Source organism: Saccopteryx leptura, chromosome 10, assembly GCF_036850995.1.
Source record: "Saccopteryx leptura isolate mSacLep1 chromosome 10, mSacLep1_pri_phased_curated, whole genome shotgun sequence".
Classification (NCBI taxonomy): domain Eukaryota; kingdom Metazoa; phylum Chordata; class Mammalia; order Chiroptera; family Emballonuridae; genus Saccopteryx; species Saccopteryx leptura.
Window position 1 is genome coordinate 7,159,056 of NC_089512.1, and position 20,232 is coordinate 7,179,287.

Here is a 20,232-nt window from a genome sequence, read left to right on the forward strand (position 1 = left end):
AGCCAGCAGGCTCTGGTCTGTTGGCAGCCATGAGATCTGGTAAAGGGTCCCAGGAAGTGGTTGTTCAATGAGGGTGTGTTCTGTGCGGGTTAGTTCTCTTGGTCCACTACCTGTCACCACAACTACCCAGCCCTGGGCCCCATTGCAACTGTGCCCATCTAATCCTTCATGCAGCTCTAGCCAGAGCAGCCCCGAGGCGCGCTACTTGCGCTCTGTGCTAGGAGGGTTTCTGGGAGGATGTATGGCAGGAGATTTGAACTGCAGAACCAGACACGAAGGAGAGGGCCACGGACCTGGTGTCAAGAAGACAGGATCCTGGATGTCCCGTTTTAGCTCCACCCCTCTCCTGAACCTCCCAGCATCTCTCCAAAGCCCACCATGCCTGTGTTCACTACATCCAAAAACAGTCTAACTGCATACACTGGTTAGGTTGTGCCCAGGCTTCCAGTGGGAAATGTAGCAGCACCAGCCCCTGGACAGAAATGGGAGATTCTCCAGAGACTTTTAAGACCCTTAGAGCCTCTCCCTGGGGTTTCCTCCCTTACTCTTAGGAAAAGACCTCTCCAGGCCAGGACTGACTTGTAAGGTGAGTGGGTCAAACGAGCTCTAAGGTTTTCCACCAACTCTCCTGTCTGCTCTCAGAAGGGAGTATCAGAAATAAGATACTCTGGAGTTGTAAGTCCTATACAGAGAATAGAACAGAGCAATGTGAAACCTATAGATAGTTGTGGGGCGGGCTGGATGCTGTGAAGGTGGTAAGTGTGTCCCAGGCTGAGGAAACAGACCACACAAAGACAATGTGAGAGGGGAAGAGAGAAGCTAACAGTTGAAGAGGAGGTGGGGTGGGGAGCGAGAATGGGAGGGCTTTGGACGGGAATGGCTCGACCTGGGTTATAAAGCCCTCGCCTTACTCTTGCTCGCTATTTCCCACAACTGGCGCGTGATGCGGATGAAGTTGCCACTTGAAGAGAGGCCATAAGACCTCAGAAACACCGAGGAGACGCAGCCCCGAGGGTACCTCCAAGCGTCGGATCAGCGACACTTAACAAAGGGACAACCCTCACAGGGTCGCGGTCCTTACTGTTAGGTTAGGACCCACTACTACCCCGGGGTGGCGGAGACGCCAAAGACAGGCTCTGCGGTTGAGATGCGGGCGGAGCGCTCTTTGGGTGATAGTACTGGCCAAAGCACCCGCGCTTGAGCCGGGAAAATGAATGGCGGGCTGGGCGGGAGCAGCTGGCCTTCCCAAAGGGGGTCCGGGATGGGTGGGGCTGGGGACCGAGGCAAGGACCTGGAGTCGAGAGGTCCGGGGGCGAAGGCGGGGCGAACTCTCGAACCGTTTGGGGCCACAGGGGGCGCTGCGCTTGCGTGCGTGGGCTGACACGGGGGCGGGGCTGCGGCGGCGTGCGCGCGCACGCGTCATGTGTCACAGGGCGGGGCGGTGCCTCGCTCGCGGCCTGGGTCCTGGTTCCGCGAACGCCGCCACCTATCCTTCCCCAGCGCGGCCCGGGTCGGCCCCATGTATCGTGCCCTGTACGCGTTCCGCTCGGCGGAACCTAACGCTCTGGCGTTCGCGGCAGGCGAGACCTTCCTTGTGCTGGAGCGCAGCAGCGCGCACTGGTGGCTGGCGGCGCGGGCGCGCAGTGGCGAGACCGGCTACGTGCCGCCCGCCTACCTGCGCCGCCTGCAGGTGAGTGCGCCCCTCCCCGCCGGGCCTCCGCAGCCCCTAGTCTGCGCCCCGTTACTGGCTCCCTCCAGCAGAGAGGGAGTTTGAGAACCTGCCCCTGAGACCCCAGACCCACGAGACTGGGACCCTAAGAGCTCTTACCTCCACGTAAAACCAGGCCCTTGACAGCCAACTCCAAGGACTTCAGGCTTACCAAAAACCAGACTCTAAGACTGAGCCCCCATCTGAATAAAATGTAAGAGTCAGCCCTGGATTCCAGCCCTACCGAATTCTGACCGGTTCCCCAGATCCCTAAGACTTCAGATTCTTAATGGGCCCCTTCCCTGGATCCCTAGGATCCCACATTGTTGCCTCCCACCCTCAGACCACCAGGTGAAGCCACTGCTTCCACCACTGACACCCAGGCCACTTATTTTCCTAACCATCCTTCATGTTCCCCCCTCCCCCTCCACATGGACTTTGGAGCCATAGGCACCTGCATCCCTTAGATGACCCCCAAAGCCCCCAGACTTAAGTGTTTTTCACTATCCTAAGCTCTTTTTAAGGTCACTCACCTACCGACTTTGAATCAAGGCTCCCAATCCCCGTTGACACTTCCTGGCACTACCCCACCACACCCCCAAGCCTCAGGTCCTGACTTTCCAGACTTCCTTTGACAGTGAGAGCCATCCCTCCTTGTCCTCATTCTGGAGTGGGGGCTGCTCTCACTGTAAGGAGGTGAGACCTGCTCATGGCTTCCCCTAGTCTGACTGTGGCTCCATTTCTTTCCAATGAAGACTGCTGCCCCAGTTCCTGTTGCCCCGAGAATAATCCTGCAGTTGGGGCTGGGGTGCTGTGTCTCCTGCTGGTCTGTTCTGCTGACCACAGGAAGGAAAGACTGGTGCCTCCAGGCCTGGCCAGTGCCGGCCACTCCCGTGTCATCCTAGTCTCTAGCCTTTAGGAAACATCCTGTCCTGGCCCAGTTCAGGACAGAAATAACAGGATAAATTTGGAGATGGGTTTTGGTCGGAGCAGAGAGATGGGCCCTAGGCCCTGGACCCTCGGCGGGCCTGATTTCATTAGGAGTGCCTGGAATGACAGTGAGGAGTGCTGGCCATCAGCGTCGCTGGGTCTGGAGAGAGCATGTTAGACCCAGCCTCTCTGGGCCCGGGCGTTGCTGGAGGCCTCTGAGGAAAGTCCTGCATCTTGTACGTGGCTCTTTGAGGCCTCTCCCCTGGCCAGGGCTGGTAGAGCTGGGAGTTTGGGGAAGGCAGACAGGCTACCATCTTTCCATATTGGTTTCTTTCTGCAAATCTCCCTGCCCCTGTCTCCCTTACTCTCTCATTCTGATTCTCCACCCGTGTGTGTCTGTCTTCCTCCGACTCTCCCTGTCTCTGTCTCCAGCTCTCAATTTCTTTCTGCGTTGTCTCCCTTTGCCTGTCTCTCCCCACCCCCCTCTATCTGTGTGTCTTTCTTACTATGTTTTTCTCTTTCTGTTCCCCTTTTTTGTCTTCTTTCTGCAGTCTGCCATGCCCCATGTTACCTGCAGGGCTACGCTACCTCTGATTCCATCCGTGTGTCCCCATCAGGGACGCTTTTAAACCTGCTCTGTAGTGATGTCACCTCAGTTCTGAGGCTCCTTTCTAGCCTGATGGACCATGTGTGTCAGGGTCAGGGGAGGGGTAGAGGTAGCTGGTCCCACAGCTGCCACCCCCTACTCCCCATCCCATGCCAGGCAGGCTGGGTAGATTGGGCCCCTGAGTTGCTGTGGATGGCAACACAGAATCTGGGACAGAGGCCAGGCCCCTCTCTTAGGTCCTTGTTTTGCTAGAAACACAGAACTGTTGCTTCCCAGGATGGGTCTAGAAGATTCCTGGAACAGCTTGGGGGAATAAGGGCTGGTAGCCGAGGTGGGAAGAGACCTCTCTGGCCCATCGTCAGCTACCAGAACCTGCAGAAGGCTATATGTGGACTGCTGTTCTGGAGTGTGACCTTGGTTTTGTGAAGGATCAGCAAGATCCAGCGTGATTTGTTAAGGGTTTCAAGACAGCCTGACCTGTGGTGGCGCAGTGGGATAAAGCGTCAACCTGGAACACTGAGGTTGCTGGTTCGAAACCTTGGGCTTTCCTGGTCAAGGCACATATGGGAGTTGATGCTTCCTGCTCCTCCCCCTTCTCTCTCTCTCTCTCTCTCTCTCTCTCTCTCTCTAAAAATCAATAATAAAAAAAAAAATAATAATAATAATAAAAAAACAAGACACTAGATAGAGCCTGACTAGGTGGTGGCACAGTAGATAGAATGTTGACCTGGGATGCTGAGGACCCAGGTTCGAAACCCCATGGTCTCTGGCTTGAGCCCAAAGGTCACTGGCTTGAGTCCAAGGTCGCTGGCTTGAGCAAGGGGTTACTGGCTCAGCTGGAGCCCCCCAGTCAAGGCATGTATGAGAAAGTAATCAACAAACAACTAAGGTGCCGCAATGAAGAATTGATGCTTCTCATCTCTCTCCCTTCCTGTCTGTCCCTCTCTATCTCTGTCTCTGTCACAAAAACAAACAAACCCCCCCCAAACCCCCCCCCAAAAAAAAAAAACAACGGACACTAGATAAAGACTTCCTGCTTGGGATCTCAGCTTGAGCTCTGAGTTAAGCCAGGGAATAGACTCAGTGTGTACTCCTGGCCTCAGGCTGGGGGATCCTGGGCTATGTTTATGCTTTAGATCGCTGGTTTTTAGAGATATTTTAGCTGAGAGCCTCACTATGGGGTCGAGTCCTGAGCCGGGCCCCCATATGTCCTTCCTTAGTCCCTTGAGTGACGCAGTTTGAGAACCCCATTTCGTATTCTAGTCCAGCTTTCTGTGTTCACATCTAGCATCCAGGCTTCAGTGAGTAGTGGTCCTCTGTCCGCCCTGGGCTCAGCCCCCTTACTTGGCCCTCAGGTCTAACTGCCCACCCCTGACCCCCACTCAGGGCCTGGAGCAGGATGTCCTCCAAGCCATTGACCGGGCCATTGAGGCTGTACACAACGCAGCCATGCGGGACGGTGGCAAGTATAGCCTGGAGCAGCGCGGAGTACTCCAGTGAGTGGGACGGGGACACCGCCCAGTGAGCACAGTGGGTGGGGTCCCTCCGTGGGTGCTGGGGAGGCTCTGAGGGTCGGATTGGGGGCAGTGCAGAGTGGGATGGAGCATGAGGGAGGAGGGACAAGCCTGGGCTGTGGGGGACCCAGCATCCCACAGGGAGCACATGAAGACTCAGGAAGTTGGGAGGTGACACCCCTAATGATCTCCCTCTCCCTCATTAGGAAGCTGATCCACCACCGGAAAGACACTTTGTCCCGCAGGGGCCCCTCTGCTTCCAGCTCTGCAGCTATGACCCCGTCCACCAGCGACCACCATCTGGATGCTGCTGCTGCCAGGCAACCTAATGGGATATGTCGTGCTGGGTTTGAGCGGCAGCACAGCCTGCCCAGTTCGGAGTATCTTGGGGCAGATGGAGGCCTCTACCAGGTACATGGTGAGAACAGCTGGGGAAGGGAGGTGGGTGGGGCCTAAGGCCTTTGTCTAGAGGCTTGAGGTCCACCGAGTCAGCAGTATAACCCAGAGCCATGGCCCTGCCCGTGCTGGGAACAAGGGCCCTAGCCATTTGCTGGGCTCGCTGGGCTGCCAGCCTGCTCTCTCAGACCTCACTGTTTGCTCCCAGATCCCACCACAGCCTCGCCGAGCAGCGCCGGCCACCCCACCTCCGCCCGTGAAACGCCGAGACCGCGAGGCCCTGGTGACCTCAGGGAGTGCTGAGAGGCAGGGTTGGTAGAATTGTGGGGACACCATGGACTTGGAATGGTTGCTTTGCTGTGTCAGGGAGCTAGGGGTTCCAGGCCTGAGGGGAAGACGGAGCACATGTGGGGGCAGTTGGGGGGCCCTGGGCTTGGTTAGAGGGGCTGGCAGAGGAACAGGGCCCTGTGCTGGGGGACAGGTGCTCTGGGCTTGGGTGTGTAAGGGCTCCCGGGGGCTGCCCCGCACAGCGTCCCCTCTCTGCCCGCAGGTGGCCGCAACAGCACGCCCTCCGGGGGCAGTTCTGTGTCCAGTGGCTCCTCGGTCAGCAGCGCCTCCCTCGACACGCTCTACACCGGCTCCAGCTCCTCGGATCTGGGCCCCAGCTGCTCACCCACGCCCCCGCCCGTGCCCCGCCGCAGCACGCACACCGCTGTGTCCCACGGTCAGCCACCTCCCTCCAAGGGGCTAGCCTCCAAGCCCCCTGCAGAGGAGGTGGCAGTGGATACGCCCTCGGCCCCCGAAGAGCTCGAGGCCCTGAGTGCGCTGAACCTGGGGACCGCGGAGGAGAAGGAGGTGGCGGAGACGGCTGTGCCCAGGAGCATCGGGGCAGAGCTGATGGAGCTTGTGCGAAGAAACACGGGCCTGAGCCATGAGCTATGCCGTGTGGCCATCGGCGTCGTGGTGGGTCACATCCAGGCCTCCGTGCCAGCCAGCTCACCTGTCATGGAGCAGGTGCTGCTCTCGCTGGTAGAGGGCAAGGTGAGGGTGGGCAGCAGGGCCCCCTCCTCGGGCCACCCCGCCGCCGCTGCCCCTTTCCCACCTGCACGCTGTGCCCAGCCATTACTTGACGGGTGTTTGTGGAGCCCTAGCTCTGGGCCTCCACCCTGCTGGGGGCTGTTTCCTGAAGGCGGGAGGAAGAGCACGCCGGGCGGGGCTGTGTCTGGACAGAGGCCGTAGGCAGGACTGCGGAGGAAGCAGAGCGAGGCCGGCATGGCGCGAACACCAGGAGGGAGTGAGGAGGGGGTGCGGCAGGGGGTGACACCTGGGGCAGGTGACAGGTGAGACCAGATGTGGGTGGACGAGAGTTCTCTCTGGCTGCAAGGAAGGACTGGACAGGGCATGAGTGAGGGCAGTGCCCTGATGATCTTGGCAGTGGAGAGAAGTGGGTGCTTTGAGAGCTCTGATGGAGGCCTAAGTACCAGTAGACGTGAGTGACGTGTGTGGGCAGAATGGGATGGGGCACTGGTTAGGGAGCAGGATTGGAGGGCAGAGAGCCCCGTTAACACAGTGGGGGCCTCCGGGGGCTCCGTGGCTCCTGCAGTGCAGGTTTTGGTTGTGGGGAGCAGTAGCTCAGTGGGGTTGCCTGTGCAGGGTTCAAGGGGAACATGGGAGGTGGGTAGATGATAGGCCCAGTGCCACTTTGTGTAGAATTGGAGGGTGACGTCTGAGTCTCATTCAAGCAGTGACAGAGTCTGTGACCTTCTTATAGGAGGAAGTTTATCCAGGTCTGAGATGGGAGGCAAGTTGGCAAACACCTAAAACATACATGTTTCATACAGAAACCTGTCCCAGGATACCCAGACTGGGGGGCAGTGGAGTTACTTGAGAGGGTGGAGAACTGGGGTAGTATCCTTCATGTTGAAGGATGGGCCATAGGGACAGGTATTTGTGGGCGCTCAATGGAGAACAGTGCGGGAGGGCAGAGAACCCGGGTCTAGTCCCTTCACCGGTCCTGGGAGGACACTGACTAGGGGCAGCCCTGGTAGGTAAGGCCTTGACCCCTTGCCCGACACTGCTTAGAGCTCATGCCCGTAACCTGAGGATCTGGGTTGGGCTCCAGGCTTCGGGGGCTTCCTGGAGGTGGTGATCACGGGCAGGGAGTGTGCTGAGCCTTGTGTCTCTCCCCCAGGACCTGAGCTCGGCCCTGCCGTCAGGGCAGGTCTGCCACGACCAGCAGCGTCTGGAGGTAATCTTCGCCGACCTGGCTCGGAGGAAGGACGACGCCCAGCAGCGCAGCTGGGCCCTCTATGAAGATGAGGATGTCATCTGCTGCTACCTGGAGGAGCTGCTGCACATTCTGGTGCGGGGTGGGGACTCACAGCTGTCCCAGTATGCTGTGCAGCTGCCCCCAGCCCCCCACACCATCCTCCCAGGCTCAGGACTCTTCCCTCCATGTACTCAGCTCACTCATGTGTGGCCGCACAGCTCACACTGAGTGACTGTCACACTTCCTCCTCCCCACAGACTGATGCAGACCCTGAAGTTTGCAAGAAAATGTGCAAGAGAAACGAGTTTGAGTCTGTCCTGGCTTTGGTCGCCTACTACCAAATGGTGTGTGCAAGACAGAGGGGAGGGGTGTGGAGGGCCCTGGGCAGAGTGGGGGTGCCATGCACTGAGCACACAGGGTCCCCTGCCAGGAGCACCGGGTGTCCCTGCGGCTGCTGCTCCTCAAGTGCTTCGGCGCCATGTGTGGCCTGGATGCAGCCATCATCTCCACACTTGTGTCGTCCGTGCTGCCTGTGGAGCTGGCGCGGGACATGCAGACAGACACGCAGGGTGAGGCGCGGGCAGGCTCTTGCTGTTTGGGGTGGGGGGGTTCCTGCCATCTGCAGGCTCTGACTGCCGGCCTTGCCCCCTCAGACCACCAGAAACTCTGTTACTCCGCTCTCATCCTGGCCATGGTCTTCTCCATGGGCGAGGCAGTGCCCTGTGCACACTACGGTAAGAAGACAGGTCGCTGACCAGCTCACTGCAGGGTGCCCAGAGCCAGCTGGAACCTGGACCCATGGCCGAAGGGCCTGGGGACCCACTGACAGTCGTAGCCTGACAGGGATGGGGTGTCTCCAGGCCTTACAGGAACCCAGGAAGGCTGGGTGGTGTGAGGGGAAGGCCAGGGTTGCAGACTTCCATGTGCCCCTCTTGCAGAGCACCTGGGCACACCCTTCGCCCAGTTCCTGCTGAGCATTGTGGAGGACGGGCTGCCCTTGGACACCACTGAGCAGCTGCCGGATCTCTGCATGAACCTGCTTCTGGCTCTTAACTTGCACTTGCCAGGTGCGGGTGGGGCCTGGCTGGGCGGTGGCTGGCCAGCTAGGGGCTGTCCGGGCGCAGCACCTGTCCCGTCGTCCACACCTGTGTCCTTCCTTAGCCCCTGACCAGAACGTCATCATGGCTGCCCTGAGCAAGCACACCAATGTCAAGATCTTCTCTGAGAAGCTGCTCTTGCTCTTGAACAGAGGCGGTGAGGGCCCAGGAATCTGTGCGGTACCATTTTGATGCCCTGTGACCGCGGGACCCCAAAACTCCCTGGGGTGACTCTGGGCCCCTCAGAAAGATTGCCCTGACGCCTCTCTCTGGGCCTCCTAGACGACCCCGTGCGCATCTTCAAACACGAGCCGCAGCCACCGCATGCCGTTCTCAAGTTCCTGCAGGATGTGTTCGCCAGCCCGGCCACCGCGGACATTTTCTACCACACGGACATGATGGCGCTCATTGACATCACCGTGCGGCACATCGCAGACCTGTCACCTGGAGACAAGGTGCCTGGAGGGGGCTGCAGCAGGGACAGGAGCTGTGGAGAAACAAACAAAATGGGGGGAGGGGGATGACATGATGCCGAGTTGAGACAAGGGACGGGGACGCTGCTGGCGCCAGGTAAGCGTGGGAGGCGTGCAGGAGCCTGCCGGGTGGGCCGGGGCTGAAAGGAGCCAGCCACAAGGGGCCGGGGGTGGGCTGTCTGGGGGAAGCTGGAGCGAGGGGGCTCAGGAAGGGGAGGAGAGCGGAAGTGGGGTGTGGGTGCTGTGAGGGCTTCGGCTGCGGGAAGGGGAGGTGACCTGACAAACACCCTGGGCGGGTGGAATGGAAGCCGCTGCTGCCACCAAGGGCCTGGGGGCCAGGAGAGGCTGGCGGTGGGAGGAGAGCTCAGGGGGGTGCGGTGGGCACGGGGGCATTGCTGCCGCACTTGTGTTGCAGTGCTGATTGCTGAGGTGGGGGAAACTTGGACGCCGGGCAGGGAGGGGGGAAGATAGAGTTGTGTGTTGTTGTGTCAAGATTGAGAAGATTCCTGCTAGACACCCAGGTACAGGGGGACATCCGGGAGGCCTTTGGGCTGGGGAGAGACACTGTGGTGCTGTCTGTGCACAGATATGGTGGGAAGCCTGTGTGATCGTCAGAAGGAAGTTCAGGCCTCAGGGTGTGACCCTGTAGGGTGAGGAGGGAGAAACCCAGGAGGAAACCGAGAGAACAGGAGCCCAAAGGGACGTGTGTGGAGGACGAGGGAGATGAGCTGTCTCCACAATTAGGAACCAGAGTAGGACAGGGACTAAGAACTGGCCACTAGATTTGCCACACAGAGGTCAGTGGTGACAGGCTATGCCTGTGGAATGGAGGGAAGAGAATCTAAGTGGCAAGTTTGAGGGAATTTGAAATTGGAAGGAAGGTTGGAAACAGTCAATGGAGACAGTGCTTGTGAGTTTCTGTGAAGGGGAACAGAAAAGGGGTTGCTGGAGGGAGATGTAGGGCTAGGGAGTTTTGTTTTATTTTATTTTTGACTTTTTTATTTTTAGAGAGGGAGAGAGAGCAAGAGAGAGAGAGACAGAGAAACATTCATTTGTTATTCCACCTATTTATGCATCATTGGTGGATTTTTGTACATGCCCTGACCAGGGATCAAACCCACAACCTTGGTATATCGGGAGGATGCTCTAACCGGCTGAGCTACCCAGCTAGGACCAGGGAAAGTGTTTTAAAGGTGGGAGGTTCTGGTGCATGTCTTTGAGCCAGAGGGAACGGCCCAGCAAGCATAGAGAGGGGGTATAGCTTAGTGGTAGAGCATCTGACTGAGTGCAGAGAACTGGCCAGTGTGTCGTGGAGGTGGGGGGACCACTGCAGAAGGCAGGTAGATGAGGTCACAGGAGAGGGTCCAGCCCCATGTGGGGGGATGGCCCCTGACAGTTCATTTCAGTGGGGTCAGGGGAGATGTAAGTGCTGAGAGAAAGGCTATCTGAACGATGGCTTGTTTTCTCCATAGAACAGCGCCAGCCGACTGGGCAGTTAGGTTTGGAAAACAGAGAAGGTGGGCAATGGTGCTGTAAACACGGCTGAGAAAGTGGTGGGAGTCCCAGGCACTGGACATTCACTAGAGGTTTGTGGCCGGGGATGGCATTGAGGCTGGTGCATGGTTCTGCGGTTGTCTGCTACTTAGACACCAGAACTGGATTTGCGGGCTGTAGGTCTGACCATGGCTGAGAGTTGGCAGGATGATGCTGCCTAATCAAAGGTAAAGGGAGAAAAGAGGGATAGTGAGGGGGACCGACAGAGAAAATGCGGGGTCAGGTCAGTGGATTGGGGGTCTCGGTAAAGGTAAGGAGCAGCGTGGGTATCAGGTTGGATGGGCCATTGGAGCTCTTTAATCCGAGGTGCTGGAAAGGTAAGTTGGGGTTGGGAATTGGAGATGGGCTCAGAGCATGTGTAGACTGTAAGGTGATAGCCAGGTCTTAGGGATGGGCCGGATGTGGGTTGTGTGGGGAGGGACAGATTCAGAGGACAGCTGCATGTTTGGCCTGTGCATTTGAATGGACAGCAGTGTTGGTCATTACGATAAAGAACGTGAGAAAGCCCTCAGCTTTGGAAAGATGGGGAAGATCACGAGTTAGGTGGTGGATATAGGGGTTTGAGGTCTTAGGTCTATGCTAGAGGTATGAGTGTGGGTCACATTTGAAGTTGTAGGGGTGAGTGAGGTCTTCCAGGCTGAGAGAGCAGAGTGAGAACCAGAGGGCCTCTGAACAGAGACAGTGTTACCATGAAGGCTCAGCATTAAATGAGGGACAGGGGCACGTTGCTTCTTCTTGCCACTTCTCTGAGCCAGGACTTCCTTGGGCCAGTGACATTCTGGGACTGTCTACGTCTTGGGTGATTCATTCATTCACTTATTTATTCAACAGCTATTATTTTATTTTATTTTTAATTTATTCATTTTAGAAAGGAGAGAGAGAGGGAGAGGAGAGAGAGATAGAGAGAAGGGGGGAGGAGCAGGAAGCATCAACTCCCATATGTGTCTTGACCAGGCAAGCCCAGGGTTTCGAATCGGCGACCTCAGCATTTCCAGGTCGACGCTTTATCCACTGCGCCACCACAGGTCAGGCCTTATTCAACAACTATTGAAGGCCAGTTCTGTGTTAAGTACATTCTGGATTCTGGGGACACAACCCTGATCTTCACTGGTGTGAGCTTATCCACAGCCCTGGCGTCTGTATGGCTGCCATCTGGCAGCAGTGGCCTCCCTGGGGTCCCTGAGCTTGCCTGCTCTTTCCACAGCTACGCATGGAGTACCTCTCCCTGATGCATGCCGTGGTCCGCTCCACGCCCTATATGCAGCACCGCCACCGGCTCCCTGACTTGCAAGCCACACTGCGGCGTATTCTGAGCGAGGAGGACGCCTCACCCCAGTGCCAGATGGACCGCATGATTGTCCGAGAGATGTGCAAGGAATTCCCAGTGCTGGGCGAGGCCCCCAGCTAGCACTTTCCTCTCTCTCCTTCCTTGGGCAGGGATCAGGGGACTTGGGGCTTGACCCTAAGAATGTTTTGCACTGACAGTGTTAGGGGGTATGGTGGTAAAAGGGACCTAAGCAAGGCTCCCCACCTGAAGCAGGGCTAATGCGAGGGGCCAAATGCAGGATTGGGGACCACGCTCTGGGAACAATGCCAGGGCAAAGGAAATTTGTGAGCTGAAGCCTCTCTATCGCCGGGTAGGCTGCCTCTACAGCATGTCCCTCCTCCCACACCCCTCCCCCATATACACGTGCACACTCAGAGTCCTGCTGCTGCTCCAGGCTGGGCCAGAGCCCCCCTCCCCAGCCTGTCTGGTCTGTGTCCTGGGCCTCAGCAAGCCATGTCCTTGAGGTGAGGGGAGATTTCCCGCCAGCTCTGTTTTTTGCCTTAGCTTTGCAGTAAGTGCTGCTTATGTGCTTCCCCTACCCCAGTGGGGGGTCGCTGTCCCTCACTCCCACCCTGGGGAGCCTCGGCCAAGTTGCTGCTTTGAAAGCAGGATTTTGGAGACAGGCCACCCATCTTTGAGCCTCAGAGTATAGGGTGGTGGCGCTGAGAAAGCCAATGAGTGATTCTATTTTCTCTGTAAAAATGTAGACCGAAAAGCCATGTGTATTTTCCTATGTGCTGCAGCTCAACTTTGGGAATAAATCACAGGCCTCTGGAAACAGGCTTCCCTGTATGATCCTGGGTGGTGGCGGTGGGAAGAGGGTGGGCAGGAGTACTGGGGCCTCGGGACCTCGTCATTAGCTTGTCCTGACCTCTCCAGCCTGAGGAGATCATGGTCACCAAAACGCCTGTCCTTCAAGGTCCCTCGAGCCCTGTTCCAGCTTCTTTTCCTTGAGTTTCTATTTCTGGGCCATAGCCCAGTGCCCTGTGGTCCATGTGCAGGCGATTGCCCGTTCAGGCTTTGCTTAAAATCTTTCTTTGCCTTGAATGCCATCTCTTCCTCTCCTGTTGAAACCCTATCCCAGCCCTGGCCTCTTTGAACACCTGGGTCTCGCCCACCTCTTTTCCGTACTCTCTTGTCATGGGGCCCAGCAACATCCCTCATTGTTCAACTTCAGCAATGATTTGGCACTGATGGTAGGGCAAAAAGAGTAAACAAATCTGGGGTTAGATATGCACTGCTGTTTGAGGGGAATTAGAAGTCAGTGGGCAAAATCTTTTTCCTTGTGGGCTCATAAGTTAAAAAAAGCTCTTGCTGCGGTCCTGGCTGGTTGGCTCAGTGGTCGAGTGTCGGCCTGGCGTGAGGGTGTCCCGGGTTCGATTCCCGGCCAGGGCACACAGGAGAGGCGCCCATCTGCTTCTCCACCCCTCCCCCTCTCCTTCCTCTCTGTCTCTCTCTTCCCCTCCTGCAGCCAAGGCTCCATTGGAGCAAAAGATGGCCTGGGTGCTGAGGCTGGCTCTGTGGCCTCTGCCTCAGGCGTTAGAATGGCCCTGGTTGCAACAGAGCGACGCCCCAGGTGGGCAGAGCATCACCCCCTGGTGGGCATGCCAGGTGGATCCTGGTCGGGCGCATGCGGGAGTCTGTCTGACTGCCTCCCCGTTTCCAGCTTCAGAAAAATACAAAAAAATAAAAATAAAATGTCATAAAAAAAAAAAAAAAGCTCTTGCTGTAAGTGGGGGAGAAGAGTCAGGAACTCATTGCCAGACACCAACCAGTGAGAGTGGTTTTCATCAGTTCCCTTCATTTTTTACTCAAGATGATTTTTTTTAAGTTGTCTTTTTAAAAAGTTTTTTTGTGGCAGAGACAAAGAGGGACAGAGAGACAGGAAGGGAGAAAGATGAGAAACATCAATTCTTCGTTGCAGCTCCTTCGTTGTTCATTGATTGCTTTCTCATATGTGCCTTGACCGAGGAGCTGCAGCAGACCAAGTGATCCCTTGCTTGAGCCAGTGACCTTGGGCTTTAGCTGGTGAGCTTTGCTCAAACCAGATGAGTCTGCGCTCAAGCTGGTGACCTCGGGGTCTCAAACCTGGGTCCTCTGCATCCCAGTCCGACACTCTATCCACTGCGCCACTGCCTGGTTAGGCTCAAGATGATTTTTATCAGACGATTCTGCACATCCAGTAGTCCTGATATGTGACTTCTGGTTATGACTTTTCCTTTCTCACTAGGGTGCTGAAGGCAGAGGGCTTTCTCCCACCAAAACTGTAATTCAGTGAGCTGCACAGAGAGGCCAGGGCTAGGGATGGGATCCCTGGGAAACAGGTACTTAGGAAACCAGGATAAGAACATTTGATAGGGGACTTGGGAGCAAAGCTCAGGAAGCTGATGCGGAGACGTCCTTAACTGTCCACTCAGAAGGTTAAGCACAGAGGCTTACCTGGACCTGAGGAGGGGCTAACAAAACGGCCCCAGTGAAAGCTCTGTGTGGCACAACCTGGTCACTCAGCATTTTGCAGGCGTTGTGCCTTCCTTTCTCATCCAGAATCAGCGATACTGGCTTCCAGTCATGACCCCTTTTTCATTGAAGTGCTGAAAGCAGATATTCACGATTCTCCTGAAATACTGTTCAGTGCGAAGCGCTGGTCCTCTGGAAGCTGAGACAGGAACTGACAACCTTTGTGCCTTGCTCGGGTCCCTGTTATGATGTAGACATGGAAAGAGCAGCGCTGTGCTGTGCTATCTGACCCAGTACTGGCACTTATGGACAGTGTGGCCCTATGACAGAAGGATCAGAAGTCACTGCCAGTTTTCACACGATTGTCCAAGGGGCCCTTGCGTACATTTTTAAGAGATGCAGGTACTCCACCCTCATGCCTTTAACAACCCAGACCGTACATCCAAAGCGAAGCTCCGACCTTAGGGTGTCCTCAGATTCAAAGTCAGCTCCGAGCATTACTTGAGCTCGTCCATCCTCTTGCTGTACACATGTCTGACGCTCAGGAGGTGGAACCCGTGGGAACTCCGCCTCCCGGAAGCGAAAAAGTTAATAAGCCAAAGAATGCAGCATCTGATTGGTTGGTGGTGATATCATAGTCACCATTTGGGGCTGGCTGGAGGTAGGGATTCTTCGCTGGTTCGAAACAGGAGCCGCACCCCTTGGGACGCTCTGGAGTGTTCTGGGCCCCAGACCTGACCCCCTTCTCCACCCACACCCTCTGCACGTGACGCTGCAGCCTGTTATCGCTGATGCATTTGCAGGCTGCTTGGTAGAGCCCCTCCTGGATTCTTACTGGCTATTCTGGAACCTGCGAGTACCCTCTCCTCAGACAATGAGTCCGCCGTCGGGGGCGGAGCCTCCTATTGTGCCAATAGAGACGTTGACTTTCTGATTGGAAAGCTCTGCATTCACCTGCCGCCGCCCCCCCTCCCCCCGCGCTCATCTTCTGTGACGTCTATTCTGCGGCGTCTGCAGTTGGTGCCGACCTGCCCGGGAGTTACACAGCGCGGGAGAACTGGATTGAATGGCGTGTGGAGGGTTGAGTTTCAGATAGTTTTTTCAAAGGATTAAGAGGCGCGGTCGTAGTGGGCAAGCGGTCGGGATCCGAGGAGGCGGGTCCGCAGCCGTGGGGTATCCCAGAACACTCGCGACCTGGAGATGGAGGTGTAGGCCCCAGTGGAGGACCCCGAGCCCCGGAAGACTACTGGAGGTCGTCAAGGCAAGGAAGAGTTTGGCCTCTGCTTCCGCGTTGGGCTGGTCACCTCCCTTCCTGATCCGCAGGGACACTCCAAACAAGGAGATGGTTGGGACGTTTTATGAGTTAAAACTAACTGATCGAACAGTTAAAGCTATTGTTCGGGCTGCTGGAGCCCCAGGGCCCCCTCTGTCCCCAGGATTGGATATGGTATCCCCCGCCCCCATGAGTCATGAGAACTCTCACTGTGCATCAGATTTTCAGACCAAAATCCGGGACGAGGTTCGGAACTAGTGCTCAGGAAGGGCGACAAGAGACCCGCAAGCAGTAAAAAGGCTAGAAGACAAAGCTGGAACAGCGCTCTCAAAGGGGAGGGGCGGATGAGGGCGGTGGCCAAGAGCGGGAAGAGTGGATTCAAGGCCAGTCACCTGCCACAACCTTTTCAGCACCTTGGGCAGCGCCTATGTTTTGCCCTTAATAAAGATGGCGGCAAGAACTTCGTTAATCAGATCTCCCATGCGCGACGGTCTGTACCACCGGATTTGGGGCTTCGGGGCGGAGGTGGAACAAACCATCGCGGCGGCCGGGAGCCATGTTGGAGCGGCGGGAGGCGGCAGCAGCGTCGGGGATGCTGTGGTGGGGGCGGCAAAGGCCGGGGCCACACTCCAAAGGGGCTCTGGCAGCTGAGTAGATGGTGGCCAGAGGGTGGCGGCGGTGGCGCGAGAGACAGGCCGAGAGGCGGGGAACCGGGGCGGCGGCAGGGGCCCGAGAGGGGGCCCGAGCGGCAGGGCAGGCCCACAGCCCGGACCGAGGTGGGGGACGGTGGAGGCCGTGTGAGGAGACAAGGGGTGATGGCGAGGCAGCCGCCATGGTGGGGTCTTAGTGGGCCAACGACCCCGCTACTCCTACTCCTTCTCCTCTCTTTGTTCCTTCTCAGCCGAGAGGAGCTGGGGGGCGGCGGGGGCCAAGGCTGGTACCCGGGGGTAGATGCTGCTACGGGATCAGGGGAGCGGATCGGCGGCAGGGCCTTAGCTCTTTGTCCCGAGCCACCTGGGGCCCGGGACGATGGAGAGCCTGGCCTGGGAGTCAGGGAACCTATCTTCGTGGGGCTCCGAGGGGGAAGGCAAAGAACCCAGAGGGGCCGAGGGTCTCCTGACGCGGGGTTTGGGGTGGAATATAGGGTACAGGCATTAGGCAGCCGGGGGCGAGAGACAGGACAGGGACCAGGGTCTTTTTTATGCTGGCGCCCAGAGGTCTCTTCTTGCAGGCAGACAGGACCCTCACGAAGAGATAGTTTATCGCCAGAGGCTCGGTCCCCAGGCGTCCTGGGCTCAGAGAACAGCTTGCCCTTTCCTTCAGACCTTCTGGTTCGGCCCCGTGGTTCCAAGTTGGTGTCCTCCCAGAGGAATGCTGGGAGAGGTGCCCCCCAAAAAGTGGGAACCACGCGATGCTGCGGGGAATTATGGGTGCCGAGGCGCAGGGATCAAAGCGAGAGAACCCTGACATCCCTAGCCGAGAGGACAGTCACCTGGGCAGACAGCCCTCTCGGAGGTGCGGGATCTGGCCTCAGGCTGGATTCAGCACCGCGCACGGCGATGACAGCTCCCGCTTCTGGTTCAGCACCGCTCGATTATCGGACAGCTCCGGAGCCGACGCCCAAGCGCATGCGCTCCCGCGGTCTCTTCCGCCGCCGCTTTCTTCCGCAGCGCCCCGGGCCGCTGTCCCCGGGGGTCCCAGCCCGGCGGGGACTCTGGAGAATACCCCTAACGAGCCGGGTCCGCCCCCGTCGCGCCGCAAACCGCCACCCGCAGTTCCCGCAGTACAACTACCAGGCGCTAGTGCCCGAGAACGAGGCGGCGGGCACTGCGGTGCTACGCGTTGTGGCGCAGGACCCCGACGCGGGTGAGGCCGGGCGCCTAGTATACTCGCTGGCTGCCCTCATGAACAGCCGCTCGCTGGAGCTGTTCAGCATCGACCCGCAGAGCGGCCTCATCCGCACGGAAGCCGCTCTGGATCGCGAGAGCATGGAGCGCCACTACCTGCGTGTGACAGCGCAGGACCACGGCTCGCCGCGCCTCTCGGCCACCACCATGGTGGCTGTTACAGTGGCCGACCGCAACGACCACGCGCCAGTGTTTGAGCAGGCGCACTACCGGGAGACGCTTCGCGAGAACGTGGAGGAGGGCTACCCCATCCTGCAGTTGCGTGCCACCGACGGCGACGCGCCCCCCAACGCCAACTTGCGTTACCGCTTCGTGGGGCCGCCGGCTGCGCGCGCCGCCGCTTCAGCCGCCTTCGAGATTGATCCGCGCTCCGGCCTCATCAGCACTAGCGGTCGCGTGGACCGCGAGCACATGGAAAGCTACGAGCTGGTGGTGGAGGCAAGCGACCAGGGCCAAGAGCCCGGGCCGCGCTCTGCCACCGTCCGTGTGCACATAAACGTACTGGACGAAAACGACAATGCGCCTCAATTTAGCGAGAAGCGTTACGTGGCTCAGGTGCGTGAGGATGTGCGCCCCCATACGGTGGTGCTACGCGTCACGGCCACCGACAGGGACAAGGACGCCAACGGATTGGTGCATTACAATATCATTAGCGGCAATAGCCGCGGCCACTTCGCCATCGACAGCCTCACGGGTGAGATCCAGGTGGTGGCACCTCTGGATTTTGAGGCAGAACGAGAGTATGCTTTGCGCATCCGGGCGCAGGATGCAGGCCGGCCTCCGCTGTCCAATAACACAGGCCTGGCCAGCATCCAGGTAGTGGATATCAACGACCATACTCCTATCTTTGTCAGCACGCCCTTCCAGGTGTCTGTCTTGGAAAACGCGCCCCTGGGCCACTCGGTCATCCACATTCAGGCAGTAGATGCAGACCATGGGGAGAATGCCCGATTAGAGTACTCCCTTACTGGTGTGGCACCCGATACTCCCTTTGTGATAAACAGTGCAACTGGCTGGGTCTCTGTAAGTGGTCCCCTGGACCGTGAGTCTGTGGAGCATTATTTCTTTGGTGTGGAGGCCCGGGACCATGGCTCACCCCCTCTCTCGGCCTCAGCCAGCGTCACAGTGACTGTGCTGGATGTTAATGACAATCGGCCTGAGTTCACAATGAAGGAGTACCACCTACGGCTGAATGAGGATGCAGCTGTGGGCACCAGTGTGGTCAGTGTGACTGCTGTAGACCGTGATGCCAACAGTGCCATCAGCTACCAGATCACAGGCGGCAACACTCGGAATCGCTTTGCCATCAGCACCCAGGGTGGTGTAGGTTTGGTGACACTGGCTCTGCCATTGGACTACAAGCAGGAACGCTACTTCAAGCTGGTGCTAACTGCATCTGACCGGGCCCTTCATGATCACTGCTATGTGCATATCAACATCACAGATGCCAACACTCATCGGCCTGTCTTTCAAAGTGCCCACTACTCAGTGAACGTAAATGAGGATCGGCCAGTGGGTAGCACCGTGGTGGTCATCAGTGCCTCTGACGATGATGTGGGTGAGAATGCTCGTATCACTTATCTACTGGAGGACAACCTGCCCCAGTTCCGCATTGATGCAGACTCAGGGGCCATTACACTACAGGCCCCATTGGACTACGAGGATCAGGTGACCTATACACTTGCTATTACAGCCCGAGACAACGGCATCCCACAGAAGGCCGACACCACTTACGTAGAGGTGATGGTCAATGATGTGAATGATAACGCTCCGCAGTTTGTGGCCTCCCACTACACGGGGTTGGTCTCTGAGGATGCTCCACCTTTCACCAGTGTCCTGCAGATCTCAGCCACTGACCGGGATGCTCATGCCAATGGCCGGGTCCAGTACACTTTCCAGAATGGGGAAGATGGGGATGGAGATTTTACCATTGAGCCCACCTCTGGCATTGTCCGGACAGTGAGGCGGCTGGATCGGGAGGCTATACCAGTGTATGAACTTACTGCCTATGCTGTAGACCGAGGTGTGCCCCCACTTCGGACTCCTGTCAGCATCCAAGTCTCAGTGCAGGATGTGAACGACAATGCACCTGTCTTCCCAGCTGAGGAGTTTGAGGTTAGAGTGAAGGAGAATAGCATTGTGGGTTCAGTGGTGGCCCAGATTACTGCAATGGATCCTGATGAGGGTCCTAATGCTCATATAATGTACCAGATTGTGGAGGGGAACATCCCTGAGCTGTTCCAAATGGACATCTTCTCCGGAGAGTTGACGGCACTCATTGACCTGGACTATGAGGCTCGCCAGGAATATGTGATTGTGGTGCAGGCCACGTCTGCCCCTCTGGTCAGTCGGGCCACTGTGCATGTTCGCCTAGTTGACCAGAATGATAACAGTCCTGTGCTCAATAACTTCCAGATCCTCTTCAACAACTATGTCTCCAACCACTCAGACACCTTCCCCTCAGGCATCATTGGGCGCATCCCAGCTTATGATCCTGATGTCTCTGACCACCTCTTCTATTCTTTTGAGCGGGGCAATGAGCTGCAGCTGTTGGTGGTCAACCAGACCAGTGGAGAGCTTCGACTCAGCCGTAAGCTAGACAACAACCGCCCACTGGTGGCCTCCATGTTGGTGACTGTCACAGGTAAGGGGTGGGGGCAGGCAAATGACTCAGTGACTTTAAACTGTCCATGCCTTAGGGGTTTCACAGAGCACCTCAA

The 20,232-nt window shown here is 57.5% G+C and overlaps 2 protein-coding genes across 2 annotated transcripts in view; both read left to right on the plus strand.

Moving 5' to 3' along the window:
* Positions 1-1,433: 1,433 nt before the first annotated feature.
* NCKIPSD (NCK interacting protein with SH3 domain) lies at positions 1,434-12,643 on the plus strand. The gene is made up of 13 exons (XM_066351327.1): positions 1,434-1,690; positions 4,632-4,741; positions 4,966-5,170; positions 5,364-5,466; positions 5,706-6,196; positions 7,347-7,517; positions 7,682-7,768; positions 7,855-7,993; positions 8,078-8,158; positions 8,363-8,491; positions 8,586-8,678; positions 8,804-8,976; positions 11,753-12,643. Exons 1-13 carry the CDS (start codon positions 1,520-1,522, stop codon positions 11,954-11,956), a joined length of 2,157 nt encoding a protein of 718 aa, XP_066207424.1. The 5' UTR covers positions 1,434-1,519; the 3' UTR covers positions 11,957-12,643.
* Positions 12,644-15,501: 2,858 nt separating this feature from the next.
* The window catches only part of CELSR3 (cadherin EGF LAG seven-pass G-type receptor 3), a 40,761-nt gene continuing 36,030 nt past the window's right edge, over positions 15,502-20,232 (plus strand). The window contains 3 exon segments of the mRNA XM_066351805.1: positions 15,502-15,872; positions 15,874-15,945; positions 16,507-20,156. Coding sequence (XP_066207902.1) covers positions 15,802-15,872; positions 15,874-15,945; positions 16,507-20,156 — 3,793 coding nt within the window. The 5' untranslated portion in view covers positions 15,502-15,801.

What these genes read in the sequence shown, in the direction of transcription:
- NCKIPSD (XM_066351327.1), top strand. Translation starts at nt 1,520, where the DNA reads ATGTATCGTGCCCTGTACGCGTTCCGCTCGGCGGAACCTAACGCTCTG. An exon ending in CAGATGGAGGCCTCTACCAG is followed by an intron (nt 5,171 to 5,363) that starts GTACATGGTGAG and finishes GTTTGCTCCCAG; the next exon opens with ATCCCACCACAGCCTCGCCG. An exon ending in AGGAGCTGCTGCACATTCTG is followed by an intron (nt 7,518 to 7,681) that starts GTGCGGGGTGGG and finishes TCCTCCCCACAG; the next exon opens with ACTGATGCAGACCCTGAAGT.